Genomic DNA, 19,218 nt, shown 5'->3' on the forward strand with positions numbered 1-19,218 from the left:
ATATGTTTTAGGTTTTGGTCACATGACACGTCAGCTGATGAGCCTGGCTGGGGGCCGTGTCGTGCTTGCCCTAGAAGGTGGCCATGACTTGACCTCAATATGTGATGCATCTGAAGCCTGTGTATCTGCTTTACTTGGCAATGAGGTAATTTTTGCACTTTAAAATACATTATATTTATACTACCTTTAAAATATTTTCTTCACAAAATTTCTTTATTTATTTTCTTAATACTATACAAACAGTTGGTAAATTTTGAATGTCTTCTATATGACAGCTATATAGTTTAGAGAATATAGCTCAAAACAGAATGATCCCATGAGTGACCCATATCATGGATTTCTATTGCACAAGACAGAGAGATGTGAACTTTCGTCTTGGTTATAGTTGTTGGTATCAGGGTCATTTCACAGATGTTGCAGTTTTTCCATATTTAGAAGTTTGAGGGGTTGTCTGGTGGAAGGGTTCTTTTCAGAAAGATGCCCACATTGCCTGCAGTCAAAAACAAAGCTATACAGTGGGGCAAAAAAGTATTTAGTCAGTCACCAATTGTGCAAGTTCTCCCACTTAAAAAGATGAGAGAGGCCTGAATGGAAGACATACAAGACCAGTGATAATCTCCCTTGATCTGGGGCTCCACATAAGATCTCACCCCGTGGTGTCAAAATTATCACAAGAACGGTGAGCAAAAATCCCAGAACCACACGGGGTGACCTAGTGAATGACCTGCAAAGAGCTTGGGACAAATGTAACAAAGGCTTCCATCAGTAACACACTATACTTCAACTATGAGAGAGAAAAAAATCCATAAAATCACATTGTCAGATTTTTTAAGAATTTCTGGCTCTCACAGACCTGTAACTTCTTCTTTAAGAGTCTCCTCTGTCCTCCACTCATTACCTGTATTAATGGCTCCTGTTTGAACTTGTTATCAGTATAAAAGACACCTGTCCACAACCTCAAAGAGTCACACTCCAAACTCCACTATGGCCAAGACCAAAGAGCTGTTGAAGGACACCAGAAACAAAATTGTAGACATGCACCAGGCTGGGAAGACTGAATCTGCAATAGGCAAGCAGCTTGGTGTGAAGAAATCAACTTTGAGAGCAATTATTAGAAAATGGAAGACATACAAGACCAGTGATAATCTCCCTCGATCTGGGGCTCCACATAAGATCTCACCCCGTGGTGTCAAAATTATCACAAGAACGGTGAGCAAAAATCCCAGAACCACACGGGGTGACCTAGTGAATGACCTGCAAAGAGCTGGGACAAATGTAACAAAGGCTTCCATCAGTAACACACTATGCCGTCAGGGACTCAATTCATGCAGTGCCAGACGTGTCCTCCTACTTGAGCCAGTACATGTCTGGGCCCGTCTGAAGCTTGCTAGAGAGCATGTCATATGGTCAGATAAAACCAAAGCAGAACTTTTTGGTAAAAACTCAACTAGTGTTTGAAGGAGAAAGAATGCTGAGTTGCATCCAAAGAACACATACCTACGGTGAAGCATGGCTGTGGAAATTTTGACACCACAGGGTGAGATCTTGTGTGGAGCCCCAGATCGAGGGAGATTATCAGTGGTCTTGTATGTCTTCCCTTTTCTAAAAATTGTGCTTTGGGGCTGGTTTTCAGCAAAGGGACCAGGACGAGTGATAAAGGAAAGAATGAATGGGGCAATGTATTGTGAGATTTTGAGTGAAAACCTCCTTCTATCAGCAAGGGCATTGAAGATAAACGTGGCTGGGTCTTTCAGCATGACAATGATCCCAAACACACCGCCCGGGCAATGAAGGAGTGGCTTCGTAAGAAGCATTTCAAGGTTCTGGAGTGGCCTAGCTAGTATCCAGATCTCAACCCCATAGAAAACCTTTGGAGGTAGTTGAAAGTCTGTGTTGCCCAGCAACAGCCCCAAAACATCACTGTTATAGAGGAGATCTGCATGGAGGAATGGGCCAAAATACCAGCAACAGTGTGTGAACCTTGTGAAGACTTACAGAAAACGTTTGACCTCTGTCATTGCCAACAAAGGGTATATAACAAAGTATTGAGATGAACTTTTGTTATTGACCAAAAACTTATTTTCCACTATAATTTGCAAATACATTCTTAAAAAATCAGACAATGGGATTTTATAGATTTTTTTTTCTCATTATGTCTCAGTTGAGGTATACCTATGATGAAAATTACAGGCCTCTCTCATCTTTTTAAGTGGGAGAACTTGCACAATTGGTGGCTGACTAAATACTTTTTTGACCCACTGTATATACTTACCATGCTCTCCCTTTTCCTCTCGCAATGCTGCTCCTGGTTCTCCGGTGCTCCATTCTTTCGTGTGATGGGGCTCAATACGTCACTTGCCGCTCAGCCAATAACTGGCTGCAGCAGTGTCCCGCCTCCACCAGTGATTAGCTGAGTGGCACTCTCAGTAAAAGAAGAACAGCTGAGACCAGGGATGGGCCGAATATATCAATTTCTCAATAGCCAATCATTGACTGAGGCACAGTATCGTTGCGGCCAGTGATTGGCTGAAATTGATGTCTTTGGGTCCCAGCACCTGGAAAAGGAGAGCGCCGGAGAATGGGATCAGCGGTACCTGAGGCTGCAGGGGGTGCGAAAGGTATGTATATCTTTATTTTTTATTTTTATTGCAGTCAGCATGGGCATCTTTCTGAAAAGAAAAAAAAAAACTCCTCCAGATAACCCCTTAAATAGAAGTCCTATGTTTGTTTCTGTATATAATTATATCACCTTTTGATCATGTTATATTAATATAGATTATCTTGGATTCTTTAAATTCTCAACTTTATCTTAAATTATGGAGATGCTTGTACACTGAATATATATATAGAGTTTGTAGATATTTATTATTATTATTTCTGGAAATATTTATCATTTGAGTCATAATTTGCTATTTCTAATTTCTAGATTGATCCCATCCCTGAAGAAACGTTAAGGCAGCGACCAAATCAGAATGCTGTGCGGTCACTAGAAACTGTCATTCAAGTCCAAAGTGAGTGTTGTCTTCTTCTTATGAAGGGTAGGGGGTTTGGAAAAGCAAGCATTGTGAAAACAGCCTGCCACGCAGTGCTCAGTACTATAATGCGTGGCAAGCACTTGCAGCTGCAAAGCACAAAAGGACTTTCCTACACACAAATCTGGAAGACTTAACTTCAAAGAGCTTGTCACAAGGCTCCCTGAGTGATAAATCAGTCGCAAATGTTGCCGAGATTTCATTTCAATTAATACCAGAATTTAATGAGAAATCAGCAGCTATAGAATGGTCTCTAAAATATGTCTTGGGAAGCCAACTTGGCTTGGATTGCTGAAAACTTTCAACAGAACCCTATAAGTATTCAAACCGCACCCCTTCCCACCCATGCAGTGATCGTTCTCGGAGACAAGGATGGTCTGGATGTTATGGTTTTCGTTTATATACTGCAGCTATTTATTTAGACCAGTGGTTTGTGAAGCAAATGAAAGTGTCTTCTGCTTTTGTGCTTCGTACGCAAATAACTAGACCCCCAAAAATAATTTCATTACTCTCACAAATATTTTGACTTAAAATTGAACGTCTGCATCTTATTGACTATGAGCAACACACAGATATGTCTCTGAAACTGGTGGGACGTGTCCCAACGGGAAATTGCTTCTGACGCCAAACAGCCTTTTCAATGTCAACTTTCACATTTTATCCCATTGTAAGGGCACGAGGAGCTCTAGTTTTTGCGACATATTCACCATTGTTTTAAAATATCTGGACAGATTTATTATTACAGTATTATGCAATGTCCACTCAATAATATATTATAGTCCATTTTTTGGGGTGTAAAACAGTCTTTTTACCACTTAAAAGATGGGTAAAAATTGTCATTTTTTTTTTACCATTGAGTTTGGTTGAACTGAACAGTAAAATGGCCGTTAGTGCATGTGCACACATTAAATTTAATGGCCATATTTCTTACAGCTGTACAATTATTTGACATGCTCTTTTGTTGCCCGAAAAACAGCAATTTTTTTTAAATAGGTATTTACAGCTATTGAAAAATGCTATTTTTCATGCACAAACAGCTGAAAAACAGCCCAGTCATTTTCTCATGAAAATCAGCCATAAGCATTTTTTGAACATAGCCGCAAACTTAAGACAAGATAGGCAGCGAATGCACTGAATCATAAATAAATTTGGTTCCACTTGCTAGACATATTCTCCTTATGCCACATATTGGTTGGATTATAAAACATTTTTTTTTAAATCAACTGGTGCCAGAAAGTTATGCCATGTAAACAATATGCAGGCCTTCTCAAAAAAAAAGGATGTGTTCTCACTTATATATAACATTACTCAAAAACAATGTATAGTACAGTTCAGTAAGACATTTCTTTTTTTCAGGTAAATACTGGAACTCTGTTAAACGTTTTGCATCTAAGGTGGGATACTCACTTCTGGAAGCTCAAAAACATGACCGGGATGAAGTGGACACTGTGACCGCCCTGGCCTCATTGTCAGTGGGAAGAACTTCACTAGCAGCTGCTGGGAGCAAGTATGTTTCTTTATATTTCTAAATAGTTGTCCATATGCCATACCATCCGTGGTGGGTACCAGCTGTTAACTTCAGCTGACACTCTCCGATTCTATCCATTTAAACCCTTCTGCCACCCAATCAACCATTCAGCAATGTTATTTTGGGGTCTGAAGTTGTTTAGGGGGCGTATTTAAGTATTTCTAGTTCTCATGATGAAGGCCCCAAAAAGTACCCAATGCCAAAATTGCTGTTTTCTGGTTTCTCCGTCTCCCTAAAATAATTGATTAAATAGTAGTCAATCAAAGTGTCACATACCAAGTACCAATAAAAATGGCAGCATGTCCTTAAAAAAAAAAAAAAAACAGCCCATACATAAGTCCCTTGATTGAAATAAAAAATATGGGTGTCAGAGTGTCAGATTATAAAGATGCAAAATATTTTTTAGTATTAAAACATAAAAATTCTATGCAAGTCATACTGACTAAAAATGCTAAATTATGTTTTTTTCCACTCTCAATACATAATATGCTGCAATAAATGGTACAATTAAACATACAGCTTATCAAAAAGAAAAAAAAGCAGCTCTTCTTATGTCTATGTTAAAGGAAAAAAATAAAAAGTTATGGCTCTTGGAAGGCTAAGATAAAAAAACAAAAAGGGATTAAGGCAGTAGTGCTTGACCCTCTCTAGGTTTGATTCTGTTTCTGTGATCCATAAGTATCTATTGTATCCAACAAAATAACATCCATATATGACATTCCTTGCCCCAGACCACAAGGGGTTTTGAAGTGTCACAACATCTATTTATGACCAAACCATCCCTTACAGTCAATTGGTTGTTAATAGTATTAAATAGGGCACTACTATTTTTCTGTTATAGAATCTGCATTGATATTTTAATTCAGAATCAATATTGATGTGTAAAATTTCTTTATCACCATTTTACCTTACAGCAGTGAGTCTCAAGAAGAGCCAATGGAGGAAGATGGACCTATGAGTCTATGACCCAAGGATACCAGAAGCCCTTATTTTGGCAGATTGGTTTAAGCTGCTGCTCTTTCTTCATACAGTGGTGCAGTTTGCTTTTTTTTTGTCTATTTCCACCACCTGTAGTCATCTATTCCTACATTGAAAGTGGAATCAATATGGGATTTTGCCTTAAAAACATTTTCAATAGTTGCCTGGGCAAATGTGTTGTATACAGATGTCATGTAAGACCATGCACAAAGAAGACACCACTAAGCTTGACCAAAGATATCCCTCAGGTGAGATGGTAGGAGTGACTGATGGAGAATACCAGTGACACTTCCATCGTTGCCCAAAAACACAGTAACTTGATAAAACCCAAGGGAATGGACACAAAACACCTTATTGCTATTTGGAACTTGTGGTTATTTTATGGATTTTTTTGAACACATGGGTCATTGCATCCAACAATTGATTTATGAAGCTCAGGACTGGTTGAACTTTCCATGATGAGCTGGAAATGTAACTGTACTAATAAATGCCAAATTTGCCAACTTTGTGAATATGTATTACGTCTCTACAAGAACTGCAGTAAAAGACTTATGAGGACCACTTGTCCACGGTGGACCAATGTATAAAGCAGACCCTTCATGTAGACCATTCACTGGAGATCCATGATTTTCAACTTACAAATAAAATGTAACAGGACTTATAAGTGCCTGGCACTGCTGGAAATGAGAAGATGCCATTTTGTTTTCTATAATGTCCTGATGACCACTAATCCCTATTGGATGAATGGATTTTGTGTTGTTCATTTGCACTATGGAGAACCGCTCCTCACACCACACCACAAACAGGATGAGAACATTTTAATATATATCACCTTCTAATGGGCTGTGTAGAAATAGAAATGGGAATGGACATTATTTGCTGTAAAATACGCTTATCGAGACAATATGATCAAACATTGCAATATCAGTGGAAATTTTTACCACGGGAATCTTCAGATATTACAATAAGTTGTGAGACAGTTTGTGTGTTGGTCCTTTTCTCCTATGTGTCCACGTTATATATGACCGATCAGCAATTGTTAAAAGACAATTTTTTTCTTTCACAGACAAAATTTGCGCTGTCCACATAGATGCACTTTTTTCAGACTCTTGTATATTGTTTGGTATCTGCAGAAGGTTAATGCCTTATGGTGTGAAGCCGCCTAAGGACTCTATAAGGCCCACGAAGGTTAATTCCAGCTCAATGAAAATAAAACAATTGTGTGTTATATATTTAATGTTGTAAACCGTGTAGATTATTATGGCAAAACTCTGACACCTGGGGCAATTTTTTTTGTCTGACCACAAATCTTACCCACAATGACTCACAAAAATTTTGCCCCGCTGGCATAGACAAAGAGTCATCATATAGGTTCAGCTAAGATACAAGTCCTGTTAAAAATCTGGGGGATTAGGGGGTAAGCAGCGGGATTTACACCAATACTGTGCTGTGATGTTTCTCTTTTATTCGCTGCCAGGTTTTTTTTTCTCTTTTGCGAGCTACATTCACAATACTTGTCAATCTTATAGGTCTAAAGATCTTTGAAGTGATTTCAGTGAAAAAAGAAAAATAATAATCCGAACTTCTCCGTGGCCACACTTTATACCCCTGTCAGGTGTGATGACTTGCAAAGGCGTAAGCGGCTGTATTGTAAATCAAAGCAAACAGCTGGATAAATCCTCAATTCACTGGGTCCTCCAAATCAAAAACAAGTGTTTTTTTTTTTTTTGTCTCCCTCGGATTCAAGGTTCACTTTCCTCTCCCTTCATTCTCATGTTTGTAGCCACAGAGTGAATCAGCTCTGTAATTCTCTATAATTTATCAACGTGTCAAAAAAAGGATGGCATTGCATTTTTTTTTTACTTCAAAATTATAGAGATCGGGGGTGGGGGGGGGGGGATGTGTTTTATCTTTCATTTTTACCAACATCTGGTGTGGATAAAGGATTGTGTTTAATCTTCAATGTCTTGGAATGCTTTGCCACATAAAAAAAAAAGGTTTTACCCCTGTAAATACAAAAAGAATCCTGAGATGTAATAGAATCCTGACAATCCGCAAGTCACAGTGTCCTGTGATTGTGAATTAACCTTCTGCAAAAAGTGTAAAAATTTGAGATATTCCTACTATGTGGATTTCTATTGCCATACAGCACAGAGAGTGCATTTCTATTGCAGAATTTGTATCAAAATACTGCAACAATAAACAGAATAATGCAAGTGAATGGGGGATAAACAATATATATATATATATATATATATATATATATAAATTATTTTTTTTTGCCCTAACTTTTGTAAATTGTTGGGGGTAAAATTCACAGCTAGATCTGCAATCAAATTGACATGTAACAAGCAGATTTAGTTGGGAATTTTGGAATTTTAGTACAGATTGAGAACGGAATTTTCTTTAAAAGAAGAAATAAAAATAACAATAATTATGTCAAATAACATCTAAATGATCATAGACCTCAGGTGAACTAAAAAATCTAAAACCGGGTCAAACAGGGTATCTTCTATCTCTTGTCCTTGTTCAGTATTAATCCAACCATACTAATTGTATATACCAAGCAACTGGTAAACAACATATTTCAGTTAGAAATGTCCTTAAAACACATAAATTTTTTGTCGTTGTTTAGCAATTTTATTGACGTTTGAATGACTCCAATTTTTTTAAGAATTCTCAAACTGTCCATAAAAGATGCCTATACTTTCTTCACGACACAAAGTATAAAAATTACCTTAAAAATCCTTTACAACAGAATTCTGCAGTCCGGAAGTTCTAATAGTTTGTCATGTTGTTGTGCTGTTTAGGAGTTATATTATTGGCATGTTTAATAGTTACATTTGGGATATCCACCTGTGTAGAAAAATATCTTTAAAAAAAATATTCAAAAATGTACCCCTACAAGGTGCCATTAACTCCAGAAAGAACGTTACTGTCATTTTTCCATAATCATTTTAAATGGTTTTAATGTTTTTAAATGTTTAAGTGTTATGGTTTTATTGCATTAAGATATTATATATTACATCTATTCAAAGATATTAAGATTATTTCACCCAAAACTGATAAATAACCATTTTATTTTATTTCTTCATAACAGAATTTCATCACATACAGACTACACATACCTATAAACCCAACATCACTTTCTAAAAAAAATTATCATTTTTCAAGAAAAATAGATAATAAAATTAACATACTTATATACATATTTGTTTTTCAGATCAGATTTATACCAGATTATATATTAGTGTGTGTGTGGTAAAGAATGTAATTGTTATAGACAAGAAAGGTTAGAAGATAGGCTTTCAATTACACAGCGGTGTAATAACTGGGTCTTTGCTAGGCTTCAAAAAGACACTAGAGGTCGCTATAGGGCAGCGATTATAGTAGAAACCCCCTCTATACCGTGAAGTATGTAGGACAAGTCATTTCCAAGGATGAAAACTGAATTTGTCCTCACTGTAATAAAAAGGATATTAAAGTGACCTCTATATGTCATCTGTGCATTCTATAGCATGATCCAGAAGTGCATCTCATGTTACTGAGTTCATTGGTTCTTAATCCACTCGCAGATTTATGATTTAAAGGGAAACCCTCTCATTTCTTGTCCTAACCTTAGAGTCAACAGCTCTACACCAAAGACGATGACATCTGATAAGGGGCAGTGATGTAAATATAACCTGTTCACTGGCTAACAATCCTTCATTCCAAGGGCTTCCACTTTTGGTATTTTGTAAAATAGAAAATGTATCGCCCAAAGGGACCTTGTGTATATATAAAGAAAATGTTTTTCAATGAAGGCATCTTATTTTCACCACTTGTTCTTATAGATAACTTGGAATTCAGACCTCCTGTTTTCTAGAAACAAATTATAAATATATAAATATATATATCTTTATATGTGTATTTTTTGTAAAAAAAAATATGAATTTTGAGCAATAAAATGTATTTTTTTCCCTTGAATCTCTTGTATAGTTACACAGAAAGAACTGTCATGTGGTCTGTGTTGATGATTTATTATAAAGTAAACATCTACATTTTTAGACAATATGCTTTGTTAAGTTATTCGTTCTGTATCATGATGAACCCACTGTGCGTTTGACATGGTCTCATATAGGAAACTATATATTACATTCAAGTTCAAAAATGTAAATAATTTCATAACTTGACTGATCGGGTAATGTTTGACATTAGGGGCGTAACTAGAAGACTCCATAGCTAAATCTGACACCAAGGCCAGTTTAAGACTAAGCGTGGCCCTGGGCAAAACTAAAAATGAGGCCCCCAAACTACGTGACCAAAGATCACCATGTTGCACTCCCTGAATTTTGAGCATCTCAGCTAATGTGAGTAAATGGAATTGCTTTGACTACAACATGAGAAACATAATTCATCCAGGATAAATTTCTGGCTTCGGTAATTGGGGGTTTGCAAAGTGACCCAATTTAGTGTAACAGCAGTGCAAATCAGCTCAGCTTCCCCTCTGCAAGAACGAAGTGCACATACAGCTTTAGAGACACAGCCACTTGTAAGGGCACAAGTAGAGAAATCGAGCAAAAATCAGTTTTTGTCCTTTCGTTGGTTTATTAATTTGTTAACGACCGTGGACGTCTATACTCGTCCATGTGCCATTGCCGCTCCCGCGTCAAACCGGTCGGCCCCCAGATTCCTGTAGCTGGGGGCCAGCGTTAATAGCCGACATGCGGCGATTAGCACGGCCGGCTTTTAACCCTTTAGATTGCCGCTGTGAAAGCTGACAGCGGCGGCTAAAGGTGCCTTTGTTCCGTCCCTGGTGGTCCAGTGGGGTGGATCGTCCCCCCCCCCCCCCTGCAGCACGATCGCGGGGGGGAAGATCCACTGCTGAGGTAGCCTGGGGGCTTACCTCTCTTTCCATGCCAGTTCCTGCACTGAGAATGATAAAGCCTGGTAGGACCAGGCTTTATCAATCGAGCGCAGAGCACACAGATCAATGTGGTTTTATGGAACCACATTGATCTGTATGAGGAATCAAATGGTTCCTCCTAAAAGTCCCCTAAGGGGACTAAAAGTGTAAAGAAAAAAAGTTAAAAAAAAAAGTTTTAAAACACACATTAACCCCTTACTTATTAACAGTTAAAATCACCCCCTTTTCCCAAATTCCATATAAAAAAATATATAAACATAATAAAAATAAACCAATGTGGTATCGCTGCGTGCGTAAATGTCCGAACTATGAAAATATATTGTTAATTAAACTGCATGGTCAATGGCGTACGCGCAAAAAAAATTCCAAAGTGTATTTTTGGTCTTTTTATACCATACAAAAAAATAAATAAACAGCAATCAAAAAGTCCAATCAAAGATCAAAACAAAAATGGTACTGATAAAAACTCTAGAACATTGCGCAAAATATGAGTCCCCATACAGCCCTGTACATGAAAAAATAAAAAAATGATAGGGGTCAGAAGAGAACAATTTTAAATGTATTAATTTTCGTGCATGTAGTTATGATTTTTTCCAGAAGTACGACAAAATCAAACCTATATACGTAGGGTATCTTTTTAATTGTATGGATCTACAGAATAAAGAAAGCTGTCATTTTTATCGAAAAATGTACTGCGTAGAAACAGAAGCCCCTAAAATTTACTAAATTGCGTTTTTTTCTTCAATTTTGTCATACAATGATTTTTTTTCCCCGTTTTGCTGTAGATTTTTGGATAAAATGACTGCTATCATTACAACAACAAAAAAAGCCCTCATATGGTTTTTTAGGTTCAAAATTGAAAGGGTTATGATTTTTAAAAGGTAAGGAGGAAAAAACAAAAGTGCACAAACAGAAAAACGCTTGGTCCATAAGGGGTTACAGGGTTACAGAAAGCCATACATTTTATGATGCCATTTTAAGCATTTAATAAACCACCTAAAGAGCAAGAACTGATTTTTGCTAGATTTCTCTACATGTCACCACAGTTTCTTACATTAGCCGTGATTCTGCACGATAAAGCAAGCCCAACATGGTGATCTTTGACCACGCAACCCATTTCACAAGCAAAGTTGCAATGTAGCCCTAGCAATAATAGCACTCATTTCTTTCCACACATAATAATAGTTCTCCTCTTATCGCCCCACACTGTAATAATGCCCACCCTTGTGCTCCTGATTGTGTAGTAATGCCCCCGTTCTGTCTCTTATAGCATTATAATGCCCTAGCCTGACACCTCTTTATGCCTGTATTAACACTACTGTATTGTTGCCAGCCTGTTGTATTGAGTGTTGTATACTTTAGACCAAAAACTGATTGGAAACGGATTAGAGGTAACCGGACATCCACATCATGGGACAGTACTCTTGGTTTCCTGTTTAGTGATTCAGAATACACAGTGCACCATATGAATACCTCCTGAGATCCCAATGATCAGAAATGCATCCAAGGCCATAACACAAACCAAGTGTATCATATACCAAATCTAAGATCTATAGTGAATATTTTCTGTGTTTAAGGGTACGTTCATACACCTGTAACTAGCAGCGGGTTTTCCACTGCGGGAAATCCACTGCGAGTTACGTTATCATTCACTTGTATGGGCACATGAACAGTCTGCAATAGGGGCAGATTTACAGACTGCCAGTGGATGCGTTAAAATGAATGGTAGTGTAACTCGCAGTGGATTTCCTGCAATGGGAAACCTGCTACTAGTTGTGAGCGTGTGAACATACCCTGAAAAAAAAACTTCAGTAAATTTTCCTTTTTTTTTTTTTTTTTTATCCACTATGCCCAGGCTGCCAAAATAAAAATAATAAAATTAAACTTACCTTCCACCACTCCCCTGGTGTCGCCAATATTGCAGTTTGTCCTCCAGCATTGGTCTACTTCTGGCTTTTGGTGTTCCATTAAAATAAAACATAATGTTTATGATCCCAAACGGTAAACGGCGTACATGTAAAAAAAAAAAAAAGTCCAAAATTGCTGTTTTTGGTCACATTATATCCCAGAAAAATTTAATAAAAAGTGATTTAAAAAAAGTTCCATATACGCAGAAGTGGAACCAAGTGATCACGGTGCAAAAAAAGACAGTTATACAGCCCCATATACGGAAAAAGAATAAAGTTAAAGGGATCATAATAGGGCAATTTTAAATATACAAATTTTGTTAAAGTAGTACATTAATAGTAAAGTGTGTTACAATGGGTATAATGTTAATTGTATTGACCTACAAAATATAACAAGCACATGAGAGTTTTACTGTGAAGTGCACTGCTTATATATTATACCCCCAAAAGTGGCAAAATTGCAGTTTTCTCTTTAATATCTCCACAAAAAAATTTTTTTTGTTGCGCCGTAAATTTTTTTGTGATCCCCTGACCTACGATGGCCCCGACATATGATAATTTCAACATACGATGGCCTCTCAGAGGCCATCACATGTTGAAGGCAGCATCAACATATAATGCTTTTGTATGTCGGGGCCATCGCATAAACGGCTATCCTGCAGCGCAGACTCCTTCACCTGCTGCCGGATAGCCATTTAATGTGCCCTTTTTGGTCCAATGAGTGTCACTCACCAGTCCCCAACGTTCTGGACCGTCCTCTTCGGGCTCCGCTGTATGGTTGTCGATCTCCTTCATCGTCATCACGTTGCCGCGCACGCAGTCCCGTCATCCAATAGGAGCGGCGTGCATAGGGACATGATGACGGCGATAGAGAGCGATGATCCAGGGCAGCGGTGATGGTCCAGAGCAGCGGGGACAAGTGAGTATAACTTCCTATTTTATTATTGCATGGATCCCTCAACATATGATGGATTCAAGTAACGATGGTTGATTTGGAACAAATTGCCATCATATGTTGAGGGATCACTGTAGTATGAAATGTGTAATTACAAAGTACAATGGGTCTTGCAAAAAACAAGCCTCATATGAGTCTGGATGGAAATGTAAAAGAGTTATGACTCTCAGAAGGTGAGGAGGAAAAAACTTAAAAGCAAAAATGAAACCTGGCTGTGTCCTTAAGGAGTTAAAGGGGTTATCCATCATAATGGGATTTTTGTACGTACCTGGCAGGCAGTAATGGATGTGCTTAGGAAGGATCTGCGCTTGTCTTGGGGCTAAATGGCTATGTTGTGAGATTACTGTGGCTAACTTTTGTGAACTGGCATTTCCTGTTTGAGTTTTCTTTTTTGCCTACAAATCCCATAATTCCATTTTCCTCCCTCCCACACATCAGCCACCCCACCCATTGAAACATAAATGAGCTGCATCCATTCAAAGACCTGTGGTTTTCAATCAGGGTGCAGGGTGCCTACAGCTGTTGCATTAGTTGCAGATTGATCTCTTTCCCACCAAGTGATCGCTCCACCCATTGAAGCAGACAGGCTCCCTGTCAGCTGACTAGTGAGTCAGGTCTCTGCCGCATTGCAACCTGGGAAAAATCTGAGACAACAGTCATTTTGTATGCTGATAAAAATAAATATTGGAGTGAAAATCACATAAGAATTGTGAGAAAACCGTCACACACAAGTACAGACACTATATTATGAACTACACTAACTTTACAGCCCCTGTAGCATAGTCATATAAAAATAAATCCTGGAATATCCCTTTAAATATTAAATTAAAGGGGTATTCCAGGACAAAACTTTTTTTTATATATCAACTGGCTCTGGAAAGTTAAACAGATTTGTAAATTACTTCGATTAAAAAATCTTAATCCTTGCAATAGTTATTAGCTTCTGAAGTTGAGTTGTTTTTTTCTGTCTAACTGCTTTCTGATGACTCACGTCCCGGGAGCTGTGCAGTTCCTATAGGGATATTCTCCCATCATGCACAGCTCCCGGGACATGACATCATCATTGAGCAGTTAGACAGAAAACTTCAGAAGCTAATAACTATTGAAAGGATTAAGATTTTTTAATAGAAGTAATTTACAAATCTGTTTAACTTTCCGGAGCCAGTTGATATATTTAAAAAAAGTTTTTGCCTGGAATACCCCTTTAAATTCCCACCCCACACAATGAAAGGGGGAGGAGTGGCTCTATATGTGAAAGGCCAACATAGAATCAGTTTGTGTAACATTGCAGTTTGGTAGTCATGCAGAACTCGTGTAGGTGTGATATATAGACCACCTGGCCAAGCTAAAGAATTAGATGATCTACTAAATGAAGAAATAGCTAAAATGACAATGAAAGGAGAAGTTAACAAGATGAAAAACAACATGGGTTTACATCAGGGAGATCGTGTCAAACTAATCTTATTGATTTTTTTAACTGGGTGACTAAATTAAGAGATGGCGGAGGGCCAGTAGACATCCCATACTAGATTTTAGTAAGACTTTTGACACTGTCCAACTACAGTCATTGAGCTTGGACTCCCATATTGTTGAGTGGATTAGGCAGTGGCTGAATGACAGACAACAGAGAGTTGTAGTCAATGGAGAATATTCAGAGCAAGGTCTTGTTACCAGTGGGGTACCTCAGGGATCTGTACTGGGACCCATTTTGTTTAATATCTTCTTTAGTGATAATGCAAAAGGTCTTGATGGTAAGGTATGTCTTTTTGCTGATGACACAAAGATATGTAACAGGGTTGATGTTCCTGGAGGGAAATGCCAAATCGAAAAGGATTTAGGCAAACTAGAAGAATGGTCAGTGCTCAGGCAACTGAAATTTAATGTGGATAAGTACAAGATAATGCACCTGGGGCGTAAAAACCCTTGGGCAGATTATAGAATATTTGACACAGTCCTGACCTCAGTATCTGAGGAAAGGGATTCAGGAGTAATTATTTCAGAAGACTTACAGGTAGGAAGACAATGTAATAGAGCAGTAGGAAATGCTAGCAGAATGCTTGGATGTATAGGGAGAGGTATAAGCTATAGAAAGGAGTAGTGCTCATGCCGCTATACAGAACGCTGGAGTAGTGGATGCATGGAATAGCTTTCCTGCAGAAGTGGTCGCTGCAAATACAGTGAAGGAGTTTAAACATGCATGGGATAAGCCTAAGGCTATCCTTCATATAAGATAGAGCCAGGAACTATTGATAGGATTCAGATTATTGGGCAGACTAGATGGGCCAAATGGTTCTTATCTGCTGACACATTCTATGCTTCTATACAATGCCTGTTAATGATTCTATTGTGCCGCTTTATATATAATTTCTATGGTGTGAATACACACTGATACCTATGGCAGCCCCCCTCCCCACCATGCTTTCCCCTGTTACCTTTTACTTCTTTTCTATCTCCAATGTAAAAGCCCACAGACATTTACATTAGATCTGCCAGGACCTGTGATGACTCCTATAGGTTAGAACTCCTGATGATGTCATCAAAGTTCCCAGAAGATCCAAAGTAAGTGTGTGCTGTGTATGGGCTCTCTGCAGCCTTGACAGCTTTGAGGCTATATGGACCTAAAGCTGTTTAGGAGGCCCCATTTTGGATGGGGTCCCTGGGTAATTGCCCAGGTTGCCGCACCCCCCCTAATGCTGGCCCTGTCTGACATCCCTCATCTAACACATCCAAAATGGAAGCTGTAGGTTCTCTTGTGCCTAGCAAACATTTCTAGACTGCCCGACCCACAGGTGGCTTCTGTCAGCTTTGTCCTGTAGTGACATCTAGCCGTTGATTCTAAAAGGGTTATCTAGGTATAGGAAAATGTTTTTCCAAAAACAGCACTACACACCTGACCTCAGCTTGTGTGTGGTATTACAACTTTGCTTTATTTACTTTAATAGAACTGAGCTGCAACACCACACACAACCTAAGGACAGGAGTGGTGCTGTTTTTTGAAGAACCTTTTAAAGGGGTACTCTCGCAATCTCTGCAGCGTCACCCCGCCATCATCACTACAGAGCAAACTGGCTCTGTGCGTGATGACGGGGCAATGCAGGGGACGGGGCATCATGAAGTCACGTCCTGCCCACTCAATACAAGTCTATTGGAGGGGACATGGTGTTCACAGAGACATACCGGGGCAGCTGAGCACACAGGGGCAGCTGAGCATGCATCATAGGCAGTTGGTCCCATCTGCTATCAGCAGCCCGGACCCGTGGCTAATGTCTGACATCGCCGACCCTTTCACCTTTGATTGTGGGGCAAAAAAAAAACAATCTCAGCTGCTGATTGGCACACCCGCGGTGAAATCAAAAAGTCCCGATCAGCTGAGAGGACGGTGGGAGGACCCTTATCTGCCTCCTTAGCAGCCTAGAGCAATGGAGCGCCAACAACATTGATCAATGCTGTGCTATGAAGCAGCATTAGTCAGTGTTTGCATGTAATAGTCTCCTATGGGGACTAAAAAATAGTGAAAAAAGTTAACTTGGATTAACCCCTCACCTAATTAATTCATTCCCCTTTTCCCATATTTTAAATAAAATAATGTAAACAAAAATAAACCTAAACATATGCTATATAGCCGCCTGTGTAAATGTCCGTACTATTAAAATGTAATGTTAATTAAATTGCATGGTCAATGTTGTACACCTAATAATACACCAAAGTCCCAAAATGCTAATTTTTGGTCACTTCATATACCATAACAATTTTTTATAAAAAGCTATTAAAAAGTCTAATCAAAACAAAAATGGTACCAATAAAAACTACAGATCACAGTGCAAAAAATGAGCCTGCACACATCCCCGTATATGAAAAAAGAAAAAAAAAATTATATCGGTCAGAAGAGGACAACTTTAAACATACTCACAAAAAGTAATATTTTTTTTTAAAGTATAAAAAAATAAAAAAAACTATATAACTTGGGTAATGTGGTAATTGTATGGACCTACTGAATAAAGCTAAGGTGTCACTTTTACCTAAAAATGCACTGCGTAGAAACGGAAGCCCCAAAACATACAAAAGTGCGTGTTTTATTTTTCAATTTCACCCCACAAAAATGTTTTGTTTCTCTATAGATTATGTTATTAAATGATTGATATTATTACAATTTAAAATTGGTGGCACAAAAAAACAAGCCTTCCTATGGGTCTGCAGGTGAAACATTTTAAGCATTATAATTTTCTGAATGGGAGGAGGAAAAAATGAAAGTGCAAACATTTAAAATACCTGCATCCTTAGGGGTTAAATATTGTGGCCCCCTAAATGAATTAGATACTGTCATGGTATGATACTGCACCCCCCTCAATGGATTAAATACTAAGCTCCCCTAAAAAATTAGATAGTGTATGATACTGTCCCAATATAGATGACTACAGAATATATAAGCATAAATATTGTGGACAGAAAATATGCAACAAGAAAGATCAATCCGTACCAAAACACAATATGGCAGCATTAACAATAATCTTACTATGGCAACCGAGTAACATAAAAAAAAAAAACAATACTAGATGGAAATCTAACTGGCTGGGATATATATGAACACAAGTAAAACACATATATATCTACCATGCATACCATGGCTACCGGATATCTGCCTTGAGTGAGAAGACCATGACCAATCTAATGATACTTTGGTAATATAAACTCAATATAGAATTATACAAGTTACCAGCCTTCCAATTTAGCTATAGTGCATACAATCTCAAAATGATGGCACTTCATCAAATGTCATCCTGGATCTGCAGAATTTGCCTATTAAGGAATTTTATAGTGACAAAAACTATTATTTACATCCACAACTAGGCGGGTATTTAAGTGAAAGCTAGACCAGTATTTCATTAAATAATTCCAACTAACAATTGGATTAAAGGGGTACCCCGCCCCTAGCATCTTATCCCCTATCCAAAGTATAGGGGTCAGATGTCAGATCGTGGGACTTCTAGGATCTCTGCTGCAGCACCCCGCTTTCATTACAGCACTGAGCAAACTCGCTCTGTGCGTAATGACTGGTGATACAGGGGCCGGAGCATCGTTACGTCACAGCTCCGCCCCTCGTGACATCACGGCCTGCCCCCTTAATGCAAGTCTATGGGAAGGGGCGTGATGGCCGCCATGCCCCCTCCCATAGACTTGTATTGAGGGTGTGGACCATCATGTCATGAGGGTGGGAAGCCATGATGTAACGATGCTCCAGCCCCTGTATTGCCCGTCATTACGCACAGTGCGCATTTGCTCTGTGCAGTAATAAAAGCGGGGTGCTGCAGTGGAGATCCCAGGGGTCACCAGTGGCGGGACCCCCGCGATCTGACATCCCCCAAGATGCTTGGGGCGGAGTACCCCTTTAAGAAATACAACAGTAATCTTACACATTATCAAAGTATACCATGGCCAAAAACAAAAGAATTTAACTATGCCCAAAAGAAATATCTATCAGCAGAGACAAAATTTAATTATTTTTAGAGAAACCCCCACCTTCTGCTCTATCAGCATGGGGTCGACAGCGTCACAACCTTTCAGAGGGAATTTACATACAACTTTTTCTCCCCCCTCTAGATTACAAAGGGCTGGTAAGTTTACTTTAGCACTTACTATACAAACAGACTTAGCTTGCAAAAGTGTTTGGAAACAGCGTTCTGCTGTCCAGCACCAACCCCCCCCCCCCTTCCCCCCCCCCCCCCCCCCCCGGGATTTATATATTTAAAATCCTGCAATACATTTTTAAATCTAATGTACAAAAAAGAAAGAGCAGAGTTTCCTCTAAGGACAGTATGTCTGTGGCAAGAGTGATGCACAATATGACAGGTGCACATGTGTAGATGTGTGCTCACCTGATGTGGTTGTGTGCCAGACACAACCACCATGCAGCG

General features: G+C 38.7%; 1 protein-coding gene across 8 annotated transcripts in view; it reads left to right on the top strand.

Moving 5' to 3' along the window:
* Positions 1 to 7,760, top strand: part of HDAC7 (histone deacetylase 7) — a 449,830-nt gene extending 442,070 nt beyond the window's left edge. For all 8 annotated transcript variants that reach the window (XM_056562750.1, XM_056562749.1, XM_056562751.1 and 5 more), the window contains 4 exons: positions 12 to 145; positions 2,927 to 3,011; positions 4,389 to 4,539; positions 5,475 to 7,760. In XM_056562750.1, coding sequence (XP_056418725.1) covers positions 12 to 145; positions 2,927 to 3,011; positions 4,389 to 4,539; positions 5,475 to 5,526 — 422 coding nt within the window. In that variant the 3' untranslated portion in view covers positions 5,527 to 7,760. The remainder of the gene's footprint in view (positions 1 to 11; positions 146 to 2,926; positions 3,012 to 4,388; positions 4,540 to 5,474) is intronic.
* Positions 7,761 to 19,218: the final 11,458 nt, after the last annotated feature.

This window comes from Hyla sarda, chromosome 2 (assembly GCF_029499605.1).
Source record: "Hyla sarda isolate aHylSar1 chromosome 2, aHylSar1.hap1, whole genome shotgun sequence".
Taxonomy (NCBI): Eukaryota; Metazoa; Chordata; class Amphibia; order Anura; family Hylidae; genus Hyla; species Hyla sarda.